The sequence below is a fragment of the Astatotilapia calliptera genome, chromosome 23 (genome assembly GCF_964374335.1).
Source record: "Astatotilapia calliptera chromosome 23, fAstCal68.1, whole genome shotgun sequence".
NCBI classification, from domain to species: Eukaryota; Metazoa; Chordata; class Actinopteri; order Cichliformes; family Cichlidae; genus Astatotilapia; species Astatotilapia calliptera.
This window is the reverse complement of record NC_137443.1, coordinates 3,968,409-3,988,345: the sequence shown is the minus strand read 5'-3', so window position 1 is coordinate 3,988,345 and position 19,937 is coordinate 3,968,409. Positions and strand designations below refer to the sequence as shown.

General features: G+C 40.8%; 1 protein-coding gene and 1 long non-coding RNA gene across 3 annotated transcripts; one reads left to right on the top strand and one right to left on the bottom strand.

Moving 5' to 3' along the window:
* Positions 1-67: 67 nt before the first annotated feature.
* Positions 68-13,690, bottom strand: LOC113016248 (guanine nucleotide-binding protein subunit alpha-14-like). Of its 2 annotated transcripts, none has more exons than XM_026158941.2 (8): positions 13,375-13,690; positions 12,904-13,076; positions 9,011-9,195; positions 8,503-8,657; positions 5,446-5,574; positions 3,798-3,927; positions 2,367-2,520; positions 68-408 (listed from the first exon to the last, which is right to left on the bottom strand). In XM_026158941.2, the coding sequence occupies exons 2-8, from the start codon at positions 13,052-13,054 to the stop codon at positions 203-205; spliced, it is 1,110 nt and encodes a 369-aa protein (XP_026014726.1). In that variant the 5' UTR covers positions 13,055-13,076; positions 13,375-13,690; the 3' UTR covers positions 68-202. The 2 variants fall into 2 exon arrangements, with proteins under 2 accessions (XP_026014726.1, XP_026014727.1); XM_026158942.2 differs by having other exon boundaries at positions 12,904-13,065; positions 13,375-13,509.
* LOC145424118 (uncharacterized) lies at positions 3,121-4,924 on the top strand. Its single transcript, XR_013905087.1, has 2 exons — positions 3,121-3,487; positions 3,819-4,924. It is a non-coding gene; the product is annotated as an uncharacterized LOC145424118 (long non-coding RNA).
* Positions 13,691-19,937: the final 6,247 nt, after the last annotated feature.

Sequence of the window (19,937 nt, the reverse complement as noted above, 5' to 3'; positions counted from 1 at the left end):
CACTTGCGCCTTAATTAAAATGAAGAATGAGAGGAGGACGAGGGGCACAAAAATATTATGCCTGATGTTCTGACTTCTGCAATTTAGAAGGAATTTTATGTGGAAAAGAGAAATCCCATTTTGGCTTTCACTCATACAAGTAAAATGTCCACAAAGAGACACGAACCATCTTTCCTCCTGGCTTTCATTGCCTGGTAAAAGTTCAGATGATCCCATAGTCCCTTAGAGACTTGAGCAGCACGGTGTCCTTCACGTCGCTGAAGACCCTGCGGATGTTGTTGGTGTCCGTGGCACAGGTGAAGTGGGGGTACAGAGTCTTCCACGTCTCCCGGTTGTTGTGGGTGACGGCCTGCTGCTCGTACATCTTGCGGATAAACTTCATAGCGTCTTCGGGGTCATGTTTCCTGCCTGTTGAAAAGTGGAGGTGAAAGATGGAAGTGGACAACAAAGAGATGAATTTGGGTGGAATAAACCGACTGATGGAGAAGAACAAAGACATCAGAGAATTTTAGATTTACTTGTCACTAAGCATGAGATGGAAATTAGATTTTTCAACATGGCAAAACATTTTCAATTTCGAATTTAGAGGTGGCTAAAGTTGCATAGAAGGATATCAGCAGAGCGATCACAATGGCATGCAGAGCTTGACTCCAAGGTCTGCCTGAACTAACACTATGTTCGACTTTATTCTATCAGCAGATGAAAAAACCTCCCTGCAAATAATATATTTGAAAAACCGTAAACGGCGATCATTTAGAATACTTTCTTGATGATAATAATACCATTTCTAAACATTTCACTGCAAGTTCAAATCAGCTTTAAAAACAGTAGAAGACTGCAGGGATTATTAACAGGTATAGCCTTCAGAAGTAGTCACTGTAGCAGTAATAAGGACCACACAGTGCCTGCACTGGAACACAGCCACATTAGCGGCAAATAGCAGCCAGTGCTAGGAGCTGTTCACAGTTGTCATTAAGGTTAAATTGACATCAAAGAGCTTGACCCTGTGTGAGTCATTATTTTACCTCGCTAATGCTAGTGGTAAAACAAAGTGTGTGCACCGCACATACACATGTGCAAATTTTCACTTTCAGTCACTCATTTCAATCTTCCACACACACACACACACTTGTACACCTGGGGGTATTCAGGTGGGGGTGCAGGAAGGCCAGTATCTGTCTGTGGTTGCCGTTGGTTACAGAGAGAGAGCGGAGGTGTGTGGGGGTGAGGGGGGCACCCTACTGCCTCTAACAGCAGCAGAGTTAAAGGCTGCAACCTCGTCATTAAGCACAGAGTACCTGAAGTGACTCATCTACAAGAAAGACATAAAGAAGGAAGGAAGGAAGGAAGAAGAGACGGAAGAAGTAGGAAGAATGGACGGAAAGATAGAAGGAAAGAAGCAAGGATGAGGGCAAAGATGGTGAGCAATAAGGAAGGGGGGCATGAAGAGGGTAAAGATGGGAGAAAAAAAAGGAAGAGGCCAAGGAAGAAAGAAAGGAAGACAGGAAGAGGGTAAAGATATCCGAAAGGGGGAGGAAGAGGAGAAAGATGGTGAGAAAGGAGGGAGAAAGGAAGAAAGAACAGAAGGAACAGAATAAAGAAAGCAACAAGGAAATGCGAAAGACTGCAAAGATGCTAAGAAGGAAGGAACGAATGAAGTAAGTAAAGAAAGAAGATGATAAGAAAGTAGAAAGGGAAGGAGCAGTGAAAGAAAAGAAAAAAGCAAGAAGAGAAGAGCAAAAAATGTCTGGTGGCCGTGGTGAGGGCGACAGAGGGAGAGACTTTCAAGCTTGGAATTAGAAAATGAAATCACTTTGCACACACGTTTTTGGAAATGACACATTTTGTGCCAGGTGTAGAAGGGCGTGATGAAATTGTTGCATGCTCAAAGCAAATTGGCTGAAGCAAAATAACATCACAGCCCTCGTGTCTCGGACATGATTGTGTCCACGCTGCGATGGGAATAAACGCTTGCAAACAATGAGCTGCAATTGTAATTGTTGATGGCAGTGAAATCTGGCTGCTGACTTGGCTCAGTCTGCATTCGATGCTGCTGTGATTTCTTATTTGAATGTCTGAAACCTCCACGTTGAGGCTGAGTGTCGGACTGATTCACAAATATCAAACCCTTGGTGCTCTCAGTGCTCCCCGCCATTATTAAATCCACCGCAACTTCAGCACAGGCACTCGCAGACATCTTACAGTCTGACCAAATCTTCACAAAAAGCCTTCAAATCAACTAAAATACTTGGAATATGGTTTTTTCTTTCTTTTTTTACAAATTGTTTGATCAGTTGTCCGATAGTTGCTAGCAAAACTACAACACACCCTCACCCTAAATGCAAACAAACAGAAGACCAGCTGACCTGTGAAACCGGGGAAGTATTTCTGCAGGTCTGATGTTTTCATTTTATCAGTCAGGATGTCAGTCTTGTTGAGGAAGAGGATGATGGAGGTGTTGAGGAACCACTGGGAGTGAATGGTGGTGTAGAACAGAGCCAGACTCTCTTGCATGCGGTTCTGGGGAGGACACAGAGCATTATCACAGAGGCAGGGAGAAAACAGTCCTTCAAAGAGAGGAAATAGGTTGTTTATGGGCAGCATATGGACCACAGTGGAGGTTAATAAATGCGATGGCAGACCAGAAAGTGTCTGGGAGAGATAAACGGATCAGTGACAGGATGGGAGGGAAGAAGAAGGCGATAGGGGGCTGCAGAGGCTGAGAGGAGATAAGAGAGAGGCTTTGTTGTACAAGAGCGAGACCTGCTGGTGAAACGATGGAATGACTGTAGTGAGAGACACATTTATGACTCTGGTACATATATATATACTTTGTTCTTTATTAACAAATTACAAAACCCCCAAACATAAGCTAAACAACCCAGTGTATGCTGTGTGTAAATGTACATGTGCTGTGTATTTTGCACAATCTATGTCCAGAGTGAACGGCCATCTTTAAACTGAGGTGGTGTCTGCCACCTACAGTGCAGGCTTGAGATCCCTTCAACCTCCGATCAGACCTTGCCTCAGGGGACCACAATAGGTCACATGATGGGTTGGGGCAAGGTCTCTCTGTGCTTTCACCCTTAAGCCGTTTTTTTGTTTTTTTTGGCTGAGCAGAAGTCTGCCTGCAGTGAGCTCTGATGTCGGATGGAGGCAGTGTACAAAGCATGTGGTACAACCGGTCTGTGGGCCACTGTTGCTTGTGTTTTTGTTGGGTCACCAGCCAGCCGAGGAGAAGAGCGACGTTACAACATATAAGGAGCTAAAGTGAAAACAGAGTGTTGCAAACTCCCAAGTTCTGACTCAGGTAACCGAAACACGGCATTGCGACACCATCCGTCAGCCACCTACAACGCAGCCTCGATAACCCTTTCCAGGACCTTCAACCCCCGATCACACCTCGACTCAGGTGACCTCGATAGGTCACATGGTGCGCTGGAGCAAAGTCTACGAGTGTTTTCAACCTTCAACATTCTCATTGAAGGTAATAACCCACGCCTTTTTTTTTCATGTGATGTTGCAGATGATCAATCGTGGGTCAACAACCCTCAGAAGACAACCCCTCATAAGGCTAAATACTTGGAACTCCTCTCTTAAATACCTGGGATGAGAGGTGAAGCATCTTTGCAAACCTAAAGAAGTCCAGTTACCTGGATGGCTGAGCACCTACATATAAATATTCCAAGCACCTTAGAATAGCTGGTAAACTATCCGGTAGATAAATCTGCACAGATCCTATGATTGTGTTCATTTTCTGCAGCTGTACACTGAATGAGAGTCACAGGAGTTCTTACAGTCGTGTCTTTCTCCTCCAGGACTTGGTCATACTCGCTGAGTGACGCAAGGAAGATGAGGGAGGTGACGTTTTCAAAGCAGTGGATCCACTTCCGCCGCTCCGACTTCTGACCGCCAACGTCCACAATCCTATCAAGGATCAGAGGAAGGAAACGTGTAAAAGAACAAACAAACGACAAATTGCCAAATGACCGTGAGCTGCTGAAGCGGCAAACGCGAGATCGAGCAGGGATGTGCTTACTTCTCCTGCCCAACAAAGTAACACTGTAATGCCAACAATGATAGTGATCGAGACAGTGAGGCATCTGGCACACCTAGGAAAAATGCAAAAACTATGACAGAACCCTGCACGAGCAAATCACACAAGAGGCATTCATTAACGTGCAGGTTTTCCTGTGTCCCTGCGTACTTGATGTGAGCTAATTCCTTTGTTAATATTAAATCAATTAAGTACTAAAATTAGCAAATGAAGCAAATGAATATAACAAGTATCCACATTGGAACAGGTCCCTGCGAGAGGTGAAGTATGGCATCCAATTTATTCAACAAAGATGTTCACTGCATAAAATAGTATTCATTATTACAGCATGTCTTAATGGATACTAATTTATTTAATCAGGCCTTTTTATAACTAGCCGTTTTGTGTCCACCTTTTGAAAAACTACGTCACACCTAGCAACGGGGTCAGCCACACCTCGTCACTGAGCTCAAGGTTCCCTTCCATTGCTCCGAGCATTTCCCAAACCACTTACAGCTGTACCCAAGATGCACTACAAATTAAGAAAACCTTCGTGAACGCCAATGTGCTTATGTACAAATGCACGAAAAACAAGCCCTTCCCACCATTTCAGTGCTTACACGGTGCCCTCACATCAGTAATGTGCTAATAAGCTGCGATGTGAAGTGGAGATGTCCTTCTTAGAACATGACGCACTTTATTAAAGGACAAAAATGCCTCTTTGCCTTTCATTCACTTTTTTATTTTGCCATTAATTTATCCAGATGTATTTTCTCTTTAGTTTAAAGTGCATCATTATTTTCATTTCCAGCTCCATATTTGTATTCTTAGAGTCTAGCAGAAGAGCTCTGCATGATTCACAGTTTTAAATAAAGCTTATTTTGGTCACCTGCTTGTTGGGATTGCTGTGCTGAAAGCCAAGGATGCCCTCCCTCTGTGACATCATAAAGATTCAAGAGTAAAAATAACTGCCTGACACAAAGTGTGTGATCTTTTGGCTCATAGGGATTACTTGTACACGCACAGTGAAACTTTGGCCATGTTTAATATCAGCACTCCCCCTCTGTAACAGTATACATGTGAAAGAAAGTGAAGAAAGGCTTTTACTAGGTCAACTTTAAATGCTTTTAAGAGTTATTATTTTAAGATAATATGTTGGAACACAATGTCCTTTAGAAATAAGCTTTGGATCTGTTGTCAAAGCTTAGTCTGACTGCCTACACATTTTCAAAATAAAACCCACATGAAGTCTGCACAGAGGCAATCAGAAATGCGATCCTATTGCGTCCAAGCAGGCGTGAGCAGACAAAGCCTCTGCAAGAGTCAATAGTATTTTTTTTACAGTGCAGTGAATAGTGAAGGTATTGGATTTGCCCCTGTGAGAGGTTAGAAATCCGAGGATTGGTCACCTTAGTGTGATGGTATTGACGGTAAAGGAGTAGTCGTGGATGCCCGTGGTGGGGAATCGAACTCTCAGCACGTCCTGTTCCGTGGGGATGTAGTCCTGGGAGGTGATGCGGTCCAGATTATTCATGTAGCTGAAAGAGAGACGCGATGGGGCCGAAGAGAGAAAAAATATTACAACGGAAAAAAAAAAAAATCTGTTTCTCACACTAGAGGATATTTCTACTGAAACATATTGCCTCTGTTTACTTTGCATCCGGCAATGACAGGTGAACCGGTGATGACAGAAAAGAAAAAAACTGATTAAAAATGCAAGAAGGGAATGGAGCAAGTCCACATCAACCTGTGTACAGACCACAGCTTTATGGCTCATGTTGATACAAGCTGTCATTAGCTAATGTTGACTGCCTGTCCCTTATCAAGCACGCACCGCGATGACTGAACTGCCGGGTAAACACAGACCAGAACAGCAGTATAAAAGAGAGAAAACATGCAGGCTGAGCCCACACTTTGTTCTGTGACACTTGAGATACTTTTAGCGTAAGGCTCACACCTACTGTGTCTTTCCCCATTGATAATAAAAAGCCTGTCTGAGGTTAGCTCTACACTGTGGCTTAAAATGGTTTTTGTGATGTAGCTATAAAACCTGAAGACTCCTCCGTGAGCGCGACGTACAATTTCAGTGAGTAAAGCAGAGGTGGAAAATGGAAAAAATGACACAGTTAGGGCATAAATCTGAAGGGATCCTAGAACTTATCAAACTGGAAAAAGTTGGTCGATAAAATATCCAAAAATGCTCGAGACATTGTCCGTGAAGGTTCTCAGTCATCCAGGTCATCATAGTCTAAGGAGCTTGGAAAGAAAAGCGTCTGGACTCCTTTAAGTTGCTTGAAGACGTTTAACCTCTCATCCGAGAACTGAAATAGCTTCTCGGATGAGAGGTGAAACGTCTTCAAGCAACTTAAAGAAGTCCAGACGCTTTTCTTTTCTTTCCAAGCTCCTTAGACTGCTCAACTCATTGTTTTAGCCAACATAAAAACCTTCAAATAACATCTTTGGTATTTAAATGAATACCAAAGATGTTATTATATCGTGACAACGTTAAAAAAACAGCAAAAATGGAAACCCCAAACAGCGTAGAAGGAGCACTTTAATCTCTTCCTGTCTAAATGTAGCACATTCACTGAAGAGGACAGCTGTTATTAGTATGACTACAACGGATGATGGGTTTGTTGTGCTCATCTTTTGTTGCATCATTTGTGTAACAGCTTTAACAGAATCAGCATCACCGACTCTGTTTTATGGCTGTGATGTTACACCTTTATGTATTACTTATTTATTAAGACTTTTTCAGACTGATAATAAGCAACGGCACACTGACTGAATGCCATGCCGTGTCTCTTGTTGAAAGAAATGAAGGTTGTTCATTTTGAACTGAAGGTTTTGTAGCCATTTCTGTTTTAAGTTGGATTTTTTTCCCCAAACAACAGCCTAAAATAAGGAGTTAGAATTATTTACTTTGTGATTTGAGTGTTTTTCTTGGCTCTGGGATGTTAAAAAATTAGCAGCTCGATCAATAATGATGATAACAAAATCTGAATAGTTACAAAATTACCAGGCTACCCACACATTACACCAACAGGACCTGCTCAGCCATTGAAACCATGCTATGAAGCTCCAGGCACACAGTTTTTGTCCATTACATGGTTTGAGACTTTATGGCTGAGTTGCTCTGGTTCCTAAATGCTTCCACGCTGCCACTTACAGTGGATCGTGGAATATGCACAAGGGGAAAAAACTTCACAGACTGACTTGTTGCAGTGGTGGCATCCTATCCGGTCGTTCAGTCTGACGTCACTAGCCGCGTCTGGGCCTAAACTCCGCTGCAGGTCCATATATCAAACGATCACTGTGGCACTACTGAGAGTTGAAAAACTGTCTAAAGTCTTTCATCTTTAATAAAATGATCAGCGTTCTGCTCTACCAGGTGTAACAATTGTGTTTAACATCCAGGCATCCATGAAAACGGAATTTATGACATTTAACGGAGTTAGAAGTTAGCAGGGAGTTAGCTCGCTAGCTTCTATCTAAATACAATATAGCATGTCCTGACTGCGGGGTTTTGGAAACAAATTTAAACGTACAGCTCTGTTATCACTTCCAGCATAAATGAAGACAGAAAACTAAACAGCAGTGACGTTTGTAGGGTTACTGAAGTTGGGCTAGCTGGTATATAATGATGTGCTACGTGACCGCTAGCGACACAGCTATGTTAGCATAATATAAACAAGCTAACTTTTTTTCCACTTGATAAAAGTTACCGTGAGTGTTCTCGGTGGTCAGGAACAAATGTAATCGCATGGCAGGATGCTGTAAAAGGACCAAACTTCAGCCAGGAGAACAACTGAGATAATCCATCCTCAATACGAGGTTAGTCATTCATATACTGCTGCATGGGCTGGGCTGTAGTTACATCTTAAGGTTTTAAAAACTGAGCTTAAATAAACGATTAGTGGTAATAAAAGCCGAGGGAGGTCAACAGTGATCACTGACTGTTTTAGGAGCTTTTTGAGATCAAATAGAAGAAAATACAAAACATTAAACATGTTAACAACACAAAAGCCATATTAAATGCAGACTACTTTAGACCCGGGAGTAGGATTGGTCACGTCATCACTTAACGACCGGATTAAAACACCACGCTTGGATTCGGTAAGCTCTTAAGAACGACCACTTCCTTCACAAATGTTTATAAAGGCTGACTTCAAGCCTACCGTAGGTGCCTGATTTTATGCCCTTGTGGCAATGAGGCTAAAAGCACCTGAATTCAAAGATTAAGAGGAGGTGGCGGCCACTACGTTTTGTCTATATATGGTTCTCCCCTTTTCCCCACAGATATCGACGTGCACTTTCTTCCAAACTTGCCGTCTATCATCATTTCCCATATCCTGATATTGTTGTTGGTGCTTTGTTGTGACAGCATTTCATCATGTGATACTGCGTCCCAGCCCTCACAGAGGGTGTGGTGCAGCTTTGACTTCTAGCAAAGCACAGCTACTCACTACTCTGTAGAGTCCAGGAGTTGGTACTCGCAGCGGCGGCTGTAACAGGCACGTATTCCCGAGTCTGCCCAGAGGCGGCGGATTGCGTCAACATGGCCCCGTTCCAGTTGGGTGACCTGTACTATGCTTACATCCTCCAGCCTCTTGGCGTAAATCTGGAGGACAGCACAAGATTCTCAGTGTGAGGAGATTTCATGATGAATGCTTAAAAAACATTGAATACAAAGCTTTTTAACATCCTGTGTAATTAATCCTTCAACAGATGCTTTGCACCAAGGATTTGTGCATGTTTATAGTAAAACCACCAGCTATTTATAGGCTGCAGAACGCTATGCACGTATATTGGTGTCAGCGTGTTTCATGCTTCTTCTTCAATGTGGGCGTAATCCCACAAATCCTGGGAGTGCACTTCTGGTCAGACGCCTGCACACCTGCGCTGGCGCCCGTGTTTATGAATAAGCGTTGATGTGTAACTGGGTGTGTCCGTGTGTGTTTATGCTGCATCTACCTCGTTCTGTGGGTTGGAGTAGGGAATTCTGAGCGTGGCCATCGCTCCTGTCATTGCAGTCATGGCAGTTAAGATATTCTGGTAGATGCATTTGGCGAAAGCCTTCCTCTCCTCCTCTGAGTAGCCTCGTCCGTGAATGATCCTCATCTGTCGGATGAAGGTGGTTTTTCCACTCTCCCCAGTCCCTGAGGCAGCAAACAGAACAGCTAATAATTTACATTTAAAGCAGAAATCCTTCATTCAGGTTTCCTCAGAGCAAAGATGAGATCGAGTTAACTGAAAATAACGGTGCTTTAAAAATGGCCAGATATGCACTGCATTCCCATGGAAAAAAATGGAGACGCTGTAATTGTGAGAGAAGGTTAAAGCACTTATCTGTGAGCAGTATATTTAAGAGGATGGGACGATGGTGCTACCTGAGTTAATGTAATTCATACATTCATACATGAACACAACTCCCGTTCATTTCCAAGAATACTTCAGCACCTTTCAGACAAAAAAGGCTGCAGAGCTCTTCTCCCTCAGACTGATATAAAACCACATAATAACTCCTCGTTCTGTGACAGGTGAACACACCTGTCAGGCATAAGATTCTACAAATACTTCTGTATTGCACCTCCACGCAAATGTTGTTCTTAGATTTAGAGTGTACATGTTATTTATTAATGGAACGTGCACTACTCTTACACAACGTCAGTCTCACTTTTACAGTTACAAAGTTTTTTCTTTGTTTTTTATCACTGTTGCATGTGTATATTTTTGCAGGCTCTCATAGTGTTTTTGCAATATCTGTGCTTACTAAACATTTAACACAACATCTTTAAAAGGTATGCTGGTGTTTGCATCATATTCTACTATCCTTAAGCCCTTCCCACACACACACAGGTATTTTGGAAAACAGTTTTTTATATCGGTTTTTGGCCTTTTGTCCACAACCATGTTTTAGGTCACTGAAAAGAAGTCTTGATGCATATGCTCAATCATCCAGGTAAAGAAATCTCAAGAAGCTACGTCCACATGAACAGAATCAACTTTTTAGGGTCACTGAAAAGCGTGGATGTTTCATGTGGATGGGATGGTCTCTTAAAACAAAAGCAGAAGCTCCTAGTTTAAAAAAATATTCTCATAGATGTGGGTGTAGATGTGGTCAGAAAAGCAGCTTTAAAACAACACGTAATCATTCTCTTTTGCATCCAAGGCTATGGTAAGTTCCTCCTGTAGCCTCAGGGAGATCAAAGTGTTAACCTTAAGCTTTTTTGTGAATATAAACTATAAAGTAGCGTGATGAGGAGACTTTATTCCACAGGAAGCTGAAAAACGAGCACTCAATTCAAAACACAAAAGGCCTGATATACAGCTTGCAGGTACCTTCTCTGCAGACTAGAATCAAAGATACTCTGTTAAAGATACACCGAACGAGAGGGGGAAAAGTTGATTTATGTTCTGTTACACCTCGGTTTATTGTTAACATTTTATGCCCCTCTTGTTTTATTGTTTTGTATCCACATCATTCTGTGTGGTGACTGTATTTCATAACGAGCGCCCTGGATTTACGCTGCTTCTCACACGGTTACAGTCCCAGGGTTTTAAGTCGTGTTTATTATTTTAGGGTTCTGTTTGCTTTCGCTGATGTTTTAGTGCTCTGTGTGTTTTGTATTACTGTTGGTTGAGTTCTTCATTCCTATTTTTCATTTCTTTATTATTTCAGTCTCAGTTCTTATTTTATTCTAGTGCTGAATGCGTTGATTTTTAATAGTTTTATTTCTGTTCCTCCCCTCATATCTTGTTGTTCTCACCTGTGCTAAGCGCGCTAACCTGTGCCTTGTTTCCCACCTGTTTCCTGTGTAATCAACCCTCTGTGTATAAATAGTTCTGTCTTTTCCTCTGTCTAATTTTCAGGTATCTGTTATGGTTCCTGTGTTGCCTCTGTGATTGCATTTATACTTTTTTATGGCCTAAATCTTTTAAGTCTGCATCCTGCACTCAGACAAGGAGTGCAGAGGACTGAACAGACTTCAGTAAACGCTCCTGAAATCCTAACTTAACCACTCAGACGAAAGAGTGAGTGGTCTTTGGATGTATTTGTTTTATTCAGTTGTCAGCTAGAGGAAACGAAACTCTTGAAACTTTTTATTCTGGGAATCAAGACGACTTTTGAAGGAAAATCATAAAGCAGCGTTTGTGTGAGACGTGCTGAAGATGTTTTCCTGACAGTCCAGTTTTTGCAAAACAGAAATTTTTGTACAAGACGTAAGAAAAACTGGCCCCCGTGTATCACGTCTCATTATCGTCTTAGTCTGCTGAAAACATCCCAAAAAACGACACGCTCATTTACTGTGTGTTATTTACTGGGTATCTGCTGCTCTTTCACAGTGCCACAAAGCAGCAGCATAGCTATCATAAAAGATACTGTGGTTCACGCATAGCTGCAGAGACAAATAGTTGATTAACTAATACAGTATTAGACATTTTTAGAAAAATTGGATTTGGTTTTGTGTTATTCTTTTGGTTCTGATGCAAAAAAGACGCAGACCTACAGCCAGTTAACCAAACACATGTCTCTGAACTCCACGAGGGACCCGGGAGTACCGAGAGAGAACCCACAAAGATACAAGGAGAACATGCAAACTTGACACAGAAAGGCCCCAGCATGGAGCGACAGCGCTAACTCCTGCAACACTGCACTGCCCACTTATTCAATATATGTCAATAAAGTGGACCTATGATGTTCTACCTCATGTTTCAATCGTATATGTATATTACGAGAAATGAACGTCCAAGCATTCTCCGGCGAGGGATCTCTTGTTTATGATCTTTTGATTCATCATAAACTTGATTTTCTGTTTAACGGAGACCTGGCAGCGGCCCAGTGACTTCTTCGAATTTGTTTACACCTGTCAAGCCCGCGTATCTAGATGTGAGGGTGGCGCCGTCTGTTCCTACCCATTCAAAATATGAAATCACGATGATACAAATCAATGGACTAATTCCCACAACCTCAGCTGCTTTTTACTGCTTTGCTAACCCTAACCCTACCTAAGCCCAACGCTGACCTTTTAAATGATTTTTCTGATTAGAAAATCGTGGGCGTTTATATTAAATATGACCAAAGATTCAAATAATGAGGACATTGTATGTAAAGTAATTCCTGTGAGCTCTGTCTTCAATCTGCTCTACAGATTAGGTTAATTATGAACCATGACTAAGACTCTATTAAAGTACAAGCATGAAAGTATGGATCTGAAAAGAGGATCATGCATTGATAATTACAAGGGTGTCAACCTTTCTGGTCTTTGTGTTATAGTGGTTGCTGTTTGACACAAGCACTAAAAAGAAAAGTGTATATATTCAAATGACTTGGTTTTGTCTAACAAACAGCAGAGAAGCTGCAGAAACAAGACAAAATAAAGTCAGCACATAGAGATATTCAAATTCAAACGATTGAAAAATCAACTTGTCAGTTGAGTTTCTGTCAGCTAGACTATTTATCATGTAAATATTTCACCTATGACACCAGCCCAGGGTATCTCTGCCAGGAAGGTGAAATTATCTTAAAATCAGATAATCCGAAACTTGTCAGACTAACTGTAAGAAAACCCAAACAAAGCTGGGCTTGTATGTTTCTGGGCCGTGTGCCACAGGTGGTTTTCAGGTGGCATAACCAATCCCTACTTTCATCGTTCATTCTTCACATACTCACATGGTGACACATGCCTTACATAGCTTATACACTCATGTGCAGAGGCCACCAAACAGTCTTGATTTGTATGCAGGGTGTACCTTAGAGTATCTTGTCAAATTTTAAATGCAGTTTAATGTCTGTTTAGCCTGTTTTTTGTGGGGGTTTTTATTTTGTTGCATGAACCAACAGGTGTGTGTGGTGCTCTACTGACCCAGCAAAAGGATTTTAATCTCCCTCCTCTCCTTCTTCTTCTGTTGCTTCAGGATCCTCTTGATCTCTTTGTCCACAGCAATGGTGTTCTTCTCCTCCTCGGACAGACAGCACACGCAGGTGCTGTAGCACCACCGCCCGCAGCCGGCCATGGCCAAAAACACTGAAATCAAACTGTTAATGCATTATTAAGTAGCCAAGCACCCGCAATAATAAACTCACTGTTAGGCAGCTTGATGTCTGTTTGCTCTTCAGTGGTTTTTACTTGCTCACTGACACGCCAGTGGTCTTCATTTGCAAGTATGCCGACCGAAGGTTAACTTTAAAGGGTGTTTCATACTTTTATGTACGCTTCATTTAACCACCTTTATGAAACTCGCCGGTCAGTTCGGTGAGTAAACACTACAGCACCTTTGTCACTAAGAACTTTTCCTTCTCGTCTTTTACAAGAGAAACAAAATTAATCTCTCACCTCCAATCAGTCTGTCACACTCCCTGAAGACGAGCAGGTACAGGTTCAGATTTCTTTTCCCGGGCCATTTTTCCCCTCCCTCAGCTCTGCACCTGCTGACAGCGGCTAACAGCTGCCGTGGCCCACCAGCAGCTTCATTAGCTCCCACTGACTTTAAACGCCTTTTTTTCCAGCCCACACGGAACAACGTCCAGTTCGGGAAAGTCCACCGCGCCTACGCAGGAATGTGCCGCCTCCCCGAGCCGCTCCAAACACCGCGACTGGAATGCTGCCCGAACGACGCCGCCACAAGACAGCGGCAAACGACGGCAGAAGCGCCGGAAGATAGAGGTTTGGACGTACAAAATAAAAGCATGTCGTCACAAGTTGCATTCAAACGTGAAAGATTAAATTGAAACCCGAATTTTTTTTATATTTTCCTGCTTCATGCATGTGATTTCTTCTTCACTCATCTTTTTTTTCCACTCATTTTACCAGTACACTACTCTGCATTTAATAATTAGTTATTGCTAACGTCTGACTCTTTTGTCTGTCTGCCAAAGGTCTCTTCCTGTTAGAAGTAAGTTTTTCCTTCCGACTGTCGTCGAGTGCTTTCTCATAGGAGGTCATTTGATTGTTGGGGGTTCTTTACCTTATAATGTAAAGTCACCCAAGTAGACTGTTGTTGTGATTTGGCGCTATATACATAAAATTGAATTGAACTGATTCCAGTGTTATTCATTTGTTTTGTAGCTGTTACAATTATGTGTGATTAATACTGAAGAAAGATCTGTAAAAACTACATATCGTTAGCTTCATAGCATAAGTGCCTAAGTCATTGACTTAGTCAAATGACTTAGGCAATTATGCTATGAAGCTAACGATATGTGAAATATTTGGGAGTTTGTAACACCATTACCACCATGGTCTCCTGAGATGCATCACATTTTGATATTTCGCATACAACATATGCATCGTCACTGGGTACAGTGTAAAAATGATGTTTGCACATTAATGCATTAATACTAATAATAACACTAACATTATACATAATAATACAGCTTTGAACATTTTCTACATTTAATGCATTTAATGATATGTAATGTCTGCAGTTAATAATTGATTGGTGTCTATTGTTAAAAAATAAAAACAAAAAAGTATTCTTGTATTCTTAGCTCCTCACTGGATTTCCAAACTTCTCACCTGATTAGTAAATCCATCCACCCTGCAAAGGAAACTTCTGGTCATTAGACAAATTTCACAACCACAGGTAAATGCAGGAATGTAGGCTGACTGGTATATCAAGAGTTTTACCTTTGCCTGGCTCTCTTATCATGTCCAAGGTATTGTAGAGTGACTTTGCAGTGGATTTCATGGTCGCTTTGTTACTCATAAAAAGTACCATGAAGTACTTGAACTCCTTCTCTTCTCCTTCATGGAGCAAGCCGTTGTTTTCCAGAGGAGCAGAGTGACCTAAGATTTAGGGATGCTGCTCAGCATTCCAGCTGCAATCCCAAAAATCACGTTCATAATTCACGTTCAGTTCCAAGATCAGGACCCATGTTAAACATCTGTCCACAACACCTGTGGTTGTGGTGACAACACTGATGACCATGAAATTGTGAGCTTGGGATGCTGACTCCACACATGGCAAAACAGCCAAACTTATTCTGTGCTCTGCTTCACCTGATTCATTGCTGATACTGACCACTCCTTGGGTATATTGTTCTAGAGTAAACAACTTTGTCACGAGCCTCACAGTTTGGATCATGTATGACATTTACACCTGTGACAGAGTACACAGTATGACAAATGCTTCCAAAAACCAATGCATGTGATAACAAAGAAGTGCAATGTAAAAATGTTTGCCTATCGTTTAATTACACCAGCTGAGGTTGATTTAATGTTCTTTTAATGCAGGCATAAAAATGCTTTGCGTGAAAAATACCCCACACACTGATATTCTTACTCTTTTATTTTTACTCTATTTACTCTATTTCTTTTATGTGTATTTATTATAATTTTATTTTTACAGTGTAGTATGGTTTCATGTAATTGAAAGTTGTAAATCTTCTCTATGCAATGTGGATTTAAAAGCCCAGCAAGGGACAAGGGTTTGAAATAAGCAATGGCTATAAACTCTGGCAGCACATCCTTATCATGCTCCATATAGGAACTATGCTAAACTGCATTGCCCCTTTTGAATATATAAACTGAAATAGAACTTTAGAAAAGCAGGATGAGGAATGGGCTAACAGTTATAAACAATAAAATTCTTTTTTTTAATTTTTTATTCGACATTTTTATTTAAAACTGCAGGAGAACCTTTGAGCTTGTTGTGCAGACGCTATTATTATGAAAATACATAACCGGAAGTTAGCTCTTCTTTTTCATGTCTGTTTTGACTGTTTTCAAAGAGTCCGCGGATAAAGTTTCAGCTACCGCAGAGGCTCCACGGCTTCATGTTTCACCTGAGCTGGGGGCAATCACTGACTCACAGACTTTTACTTTTTACTCATTTATTTTTAATAACCAGATGTTATATTTAAAAAAAAAGAAGCTTGTTTTACACTTCTACATTTCAAAATGATTTAGAGAACTTTTCATTAAATTCATTCATTAAAACAACCAAATCCAAGCATTTTCTTTTTATCAGGTTATGAAAAAACGAGAATATTATTGTGAAAATTTAACATCTAAATTATGACATGTAATAAAATGGTTACAGGTCTAGTACAATACAAAAGCACACACCCAAAGTACTCCAACCGTCAGGAATCCGTGTAAGGCTCAGTGATTCAGTGATTTTTCACCGTGCAAAGGTTTTTCAGAGTAAAGATGAAGAGGGCAGCAGGTTTGTCACTCCTCTTCTTGGCTGCTGTTTGGATGTCCAACTTTTGTCTCACCTGGCAGAACCGGTTTGTCCAGCTTTCACGGTTTCATATATTGAGATCACCTGAGCCCCACGTTGCCATGGCAACGAGGTGAGGCGAATATTGGGTCTTTAGTGTATATGTGTGTGCGTGTGTTTTCAATTACAGCAAGTAATTAAAGCTTTAATATATGTAATGCATTTTATTTGCTTCTAATAGGCTGGACTTCTACAGAGGTGTTACTCTGTAAACAAAGCCCTGCCATACTTGTCATCTTTTGTGTGCATTGTGCGACTGTGTTGTAGCTCTTCTTCTTGACATTTGTGTGTTTATTAAGATGATGGAGCAAATATTGTGTTTTGAAGAACGCCTTTCGTAGGCTTTCCCCCCCCTTTTCATTCCCCTTCCTTTATATAATTCTCTAAAATCTTTGCCAACAAAGATGTGTTTAGTGAGAATTTAGGGAGAGAAAAAAAAGGAAAGGAAGACAGAACAGAGGAGCAAGGAACAAGAGAGAGAGAACACAAGAGGAAAGAAAGCGGAAAAGGTAAAACCGTGGGGAATCATGCGCAAAAAGTGGGCGTTGAATGACAGTAACAGGAAAACAAAACAAAAAAAAACCCTTCCTCGTGCTTCCCGTTACAGGGATTTAGACATCTGTAGTGTTTACCTGCTGGCAGAGATGGATCCAGATCTCTTAGTACAATGGAACACTTTGTGTAGAACCTGTATTATTTATGTGCTTGCTTGTTTGTTGTACATGCAGCGGCAGTAACACAGACTCTATCCCCATGTCACCGGCTGCTGAGGGAAACACGAGATGATCAATGATTAATCTGACAGCATCTATCAGACAGTGTGTCACACCAGAAACAATAGAGCACCGCAGGCAGCTTCTCATCAGGTTAACATCACTCCAAACAGGAGTCTCTGCACACAGCGTGGCGTATTATTGTTTATGGGGTTAAAAAAAAGCTTATCTTCATTGGTTCCCTATAAAATACAGTGTGAAGTTTTAAATCCATCCACATACAAACTTTTGAATAATTAGGTCCTGTCATATTTTAAAGACCTCATGGTTATCCTAACAGGCCACTTTCCTCTCAGACTGCAAGCTTACTTGTGGTATTTGAGGCTTCAACTGTCATCAGACTCCTCTTCTGTAAAACCAGCTCCCAGTTTGGATTTAAGAGACAGTCACCCCCTCTACTTTTAAGATTAGGCTTAAAACCTTTTGGTAAAACATATGGTTCAGGCTAGGAGACTTCCCATTATGCACACCGATCTCTTCATCTCCACTCCCTTCTATTCACTTTTATTTTATTTGCCACTGCACGTCATTAACTCTTGTCTTCTTCCTTCCATAGTTTGTGTTTTGTCCTTTGTCTTTCTGTGTTCTCCTTTTTTCTCTTCTCTTTCCCTTCACCTCCATTCAGCTGTGGCAGATGGCCGCCCCTCCCTGAGCCTCGTTCTGCTGGAGGTCTTTACTTGCTAAATGGGAGTTTTTCCTCCAAGTGCTGCTCATGGGGGATTTTCTGATTGTTGGGGCTTTCTCTCTAACGTTGTAAAGTTTTTACCTTGCAGTATAAACCACTTCAAGGGGACGCTTGTTGTGATTTAGCGCTATGGAAATAAAGCTGAACTGAATATTTTTTATATTTAATATACTTTATTTATTATGTCTTACACTCCTACTGAACATCATGCAGATTTTTTTAAGGATGGTGCAAATATATACTAATTTCTGGGACTACATATTTACTCCTTCAGTCTGCATGCTAAAGTATCCTTGGGCAAGTTAGTTACTCGTGTGTGTGTGTGTGTGCGCGCGCGCGCGCGCGTGTGTGTGTGTGTGTGTGTGTGTGTGTGTGTGTGTGTGTGATTATGTAATAAGACAGTCAGCTGAATAGAAAGGCACTATAGTACCAGACCATTCACCCTCAATAGAGATGAAGCAATGATTTTAAGTTAAATAACCTTAAATGTTATTAGTAAAAGTCAGGAATTTGGGCATATTTTTTTAAGGTACTATTTGCAAGAGTAATGAAGATAAAGATTTTTTTTCACACTGAGATGAAAAGTATGTGCTGTCCTTATATGCTCCTACCCCTCATACACAATAATAGCCAACCACAAACTGATAATGAAACGGCAAACAGTATTTCACAATAAAATGAATGTCAAATAAATGAAATAACTACGTATTTCCTAATTTAAAAAAATATTCAGAGTTGACTTAAGTGCCACATAACAGAATGAAAAGCTGTGTAGTGGAATAATAATAATTGCTTTCTTTTCTAATTGAAATATTTGGTTGGTGATTATTTTCTCCTCATTCTTCTGCTCCGTCAGTCAAGTGTGGGACAATGAGAGAGCAATGCCGTGTATAAAGAGAATCCAGACTTATGTATCTTTGGCTTTGTGGAATAATGTGATCATCTTGGAAAATTTTTTAATGTGTTTTTTAAAGAACAAACAAACAAACAAAAAATACCCAGTGCATTACTGGTGAAAATGACCCTAAATTGGTGAACGGCTGTAATTATCTGACTGAGTTCATAGTGAATGAACAGGGTTGGTAGTAATTTCAGTAGGTGGAGGATTTTGGCAGGAGGCACAGCTCATTAAAGATGTGGGCGGCCAGGTCGGGCTGTAATGTCATGAGTCACGTCTGAAGATTTTCCTGATAATACTGGGCATACCGAGTGTGCTGATATCCCACACATTTCATTCTTTAGTCTTAGATCAGAACATCAGATTTGCCATCTTTCTCGGCACGAAGCTTGCCGTACACAACATGCAATTAGTCACCCAGGTTAAAGATAGTTATTGAATTTTTAAGGGATAGCTTCTCATCTGTAGTCATACCCAATGTCTATGACTCAGATTTCAGTGTCATTGGCCTCTTAATTTATTCTCTCTGTCAAAGTTAGATTAAACCTAACAAGGTCTAAAGAGGTTAAACATGTCGAACCCACAGTCGGAAGAAATGAAAAATACTGCTGCGTTATGTGAAATGAGTTTGAAAGTTGTTGACTCTTGCAAATACAGCTAATGTCCACAAGATGTCACTTGGCTCTAGAAAATTGTCTGTCAGCTCATTGCTTGTTGCAGCTGAGCAGGTGACGACTCTAAGCAGTGAAGAAGGATTGTTCTTTGTTTCAGTGTCCTCATCCCGGCACACCCAGTATTACCCGAAACAGAAACAACAAAAATGGCTAAAACAAAGGTGTTTCCCTTTGGTTCCCTTTGGGATACATTTATCAAAGTAAACTTGATTTAATTGACAACAAAACCTCTACATTGTAGACAAGCATAACTGTTTTTTCCCCATCTTCATATGAGTATTTCACAAAATTTTGGAGTTGCTTTCCTTTATTAGCCCAGACATCTATTTTAAGATAAAGTTGGAATGAAGATCTTATACACCTGTGGTATATTTAAAAGATTAAATAATTGACTATTATTATTTAAAGTTAGTTTAACTAGAAGTTCATATATATAGATATATATACACGTTTCATTAACATCTATTTTTTTTGTTACAAACTAGGAGAACCGTAATATTATAATATATTCAGTATATTATTATATTCATTTAATATCAATTCAACTCAGTTTTATTTGTCTAGCACTCTTTCATACCTCTGGGAAGTCCCCCAGCAGCCTGAGCCTGTCCCAGCATAACTAAAGGATGGTTTAGGGTCACCT

What these genes read in the sequence shown, in the direction of transcription:
- LOC113016248 (XM_026158941.2), bottom strand. Translation starts at nt 13,054, where the DNA reads ATGGCCGGCTGCGGGCGGTGGTGCTACAGCACCTGCGTGTGCTGTCTG. An exon ending in ACTCCAACCCACAGAACGAG is followed by an intron (nt 8,658 to 9,010) that starts GTAGATGCAGCA and finishes GCTGTCCTCCAG; the next exon opens with ATTTACGCCAAGAGGCTGGA. An exon ending in ATACTTCCCCGGTTTCACAG is followed by an intron (nt 409 to 2,366) that starts GTCAGCTGGTCT and finishes ACTTTTCAACAG; the next exon opens with GCAGGAAACATGACCCCGAA.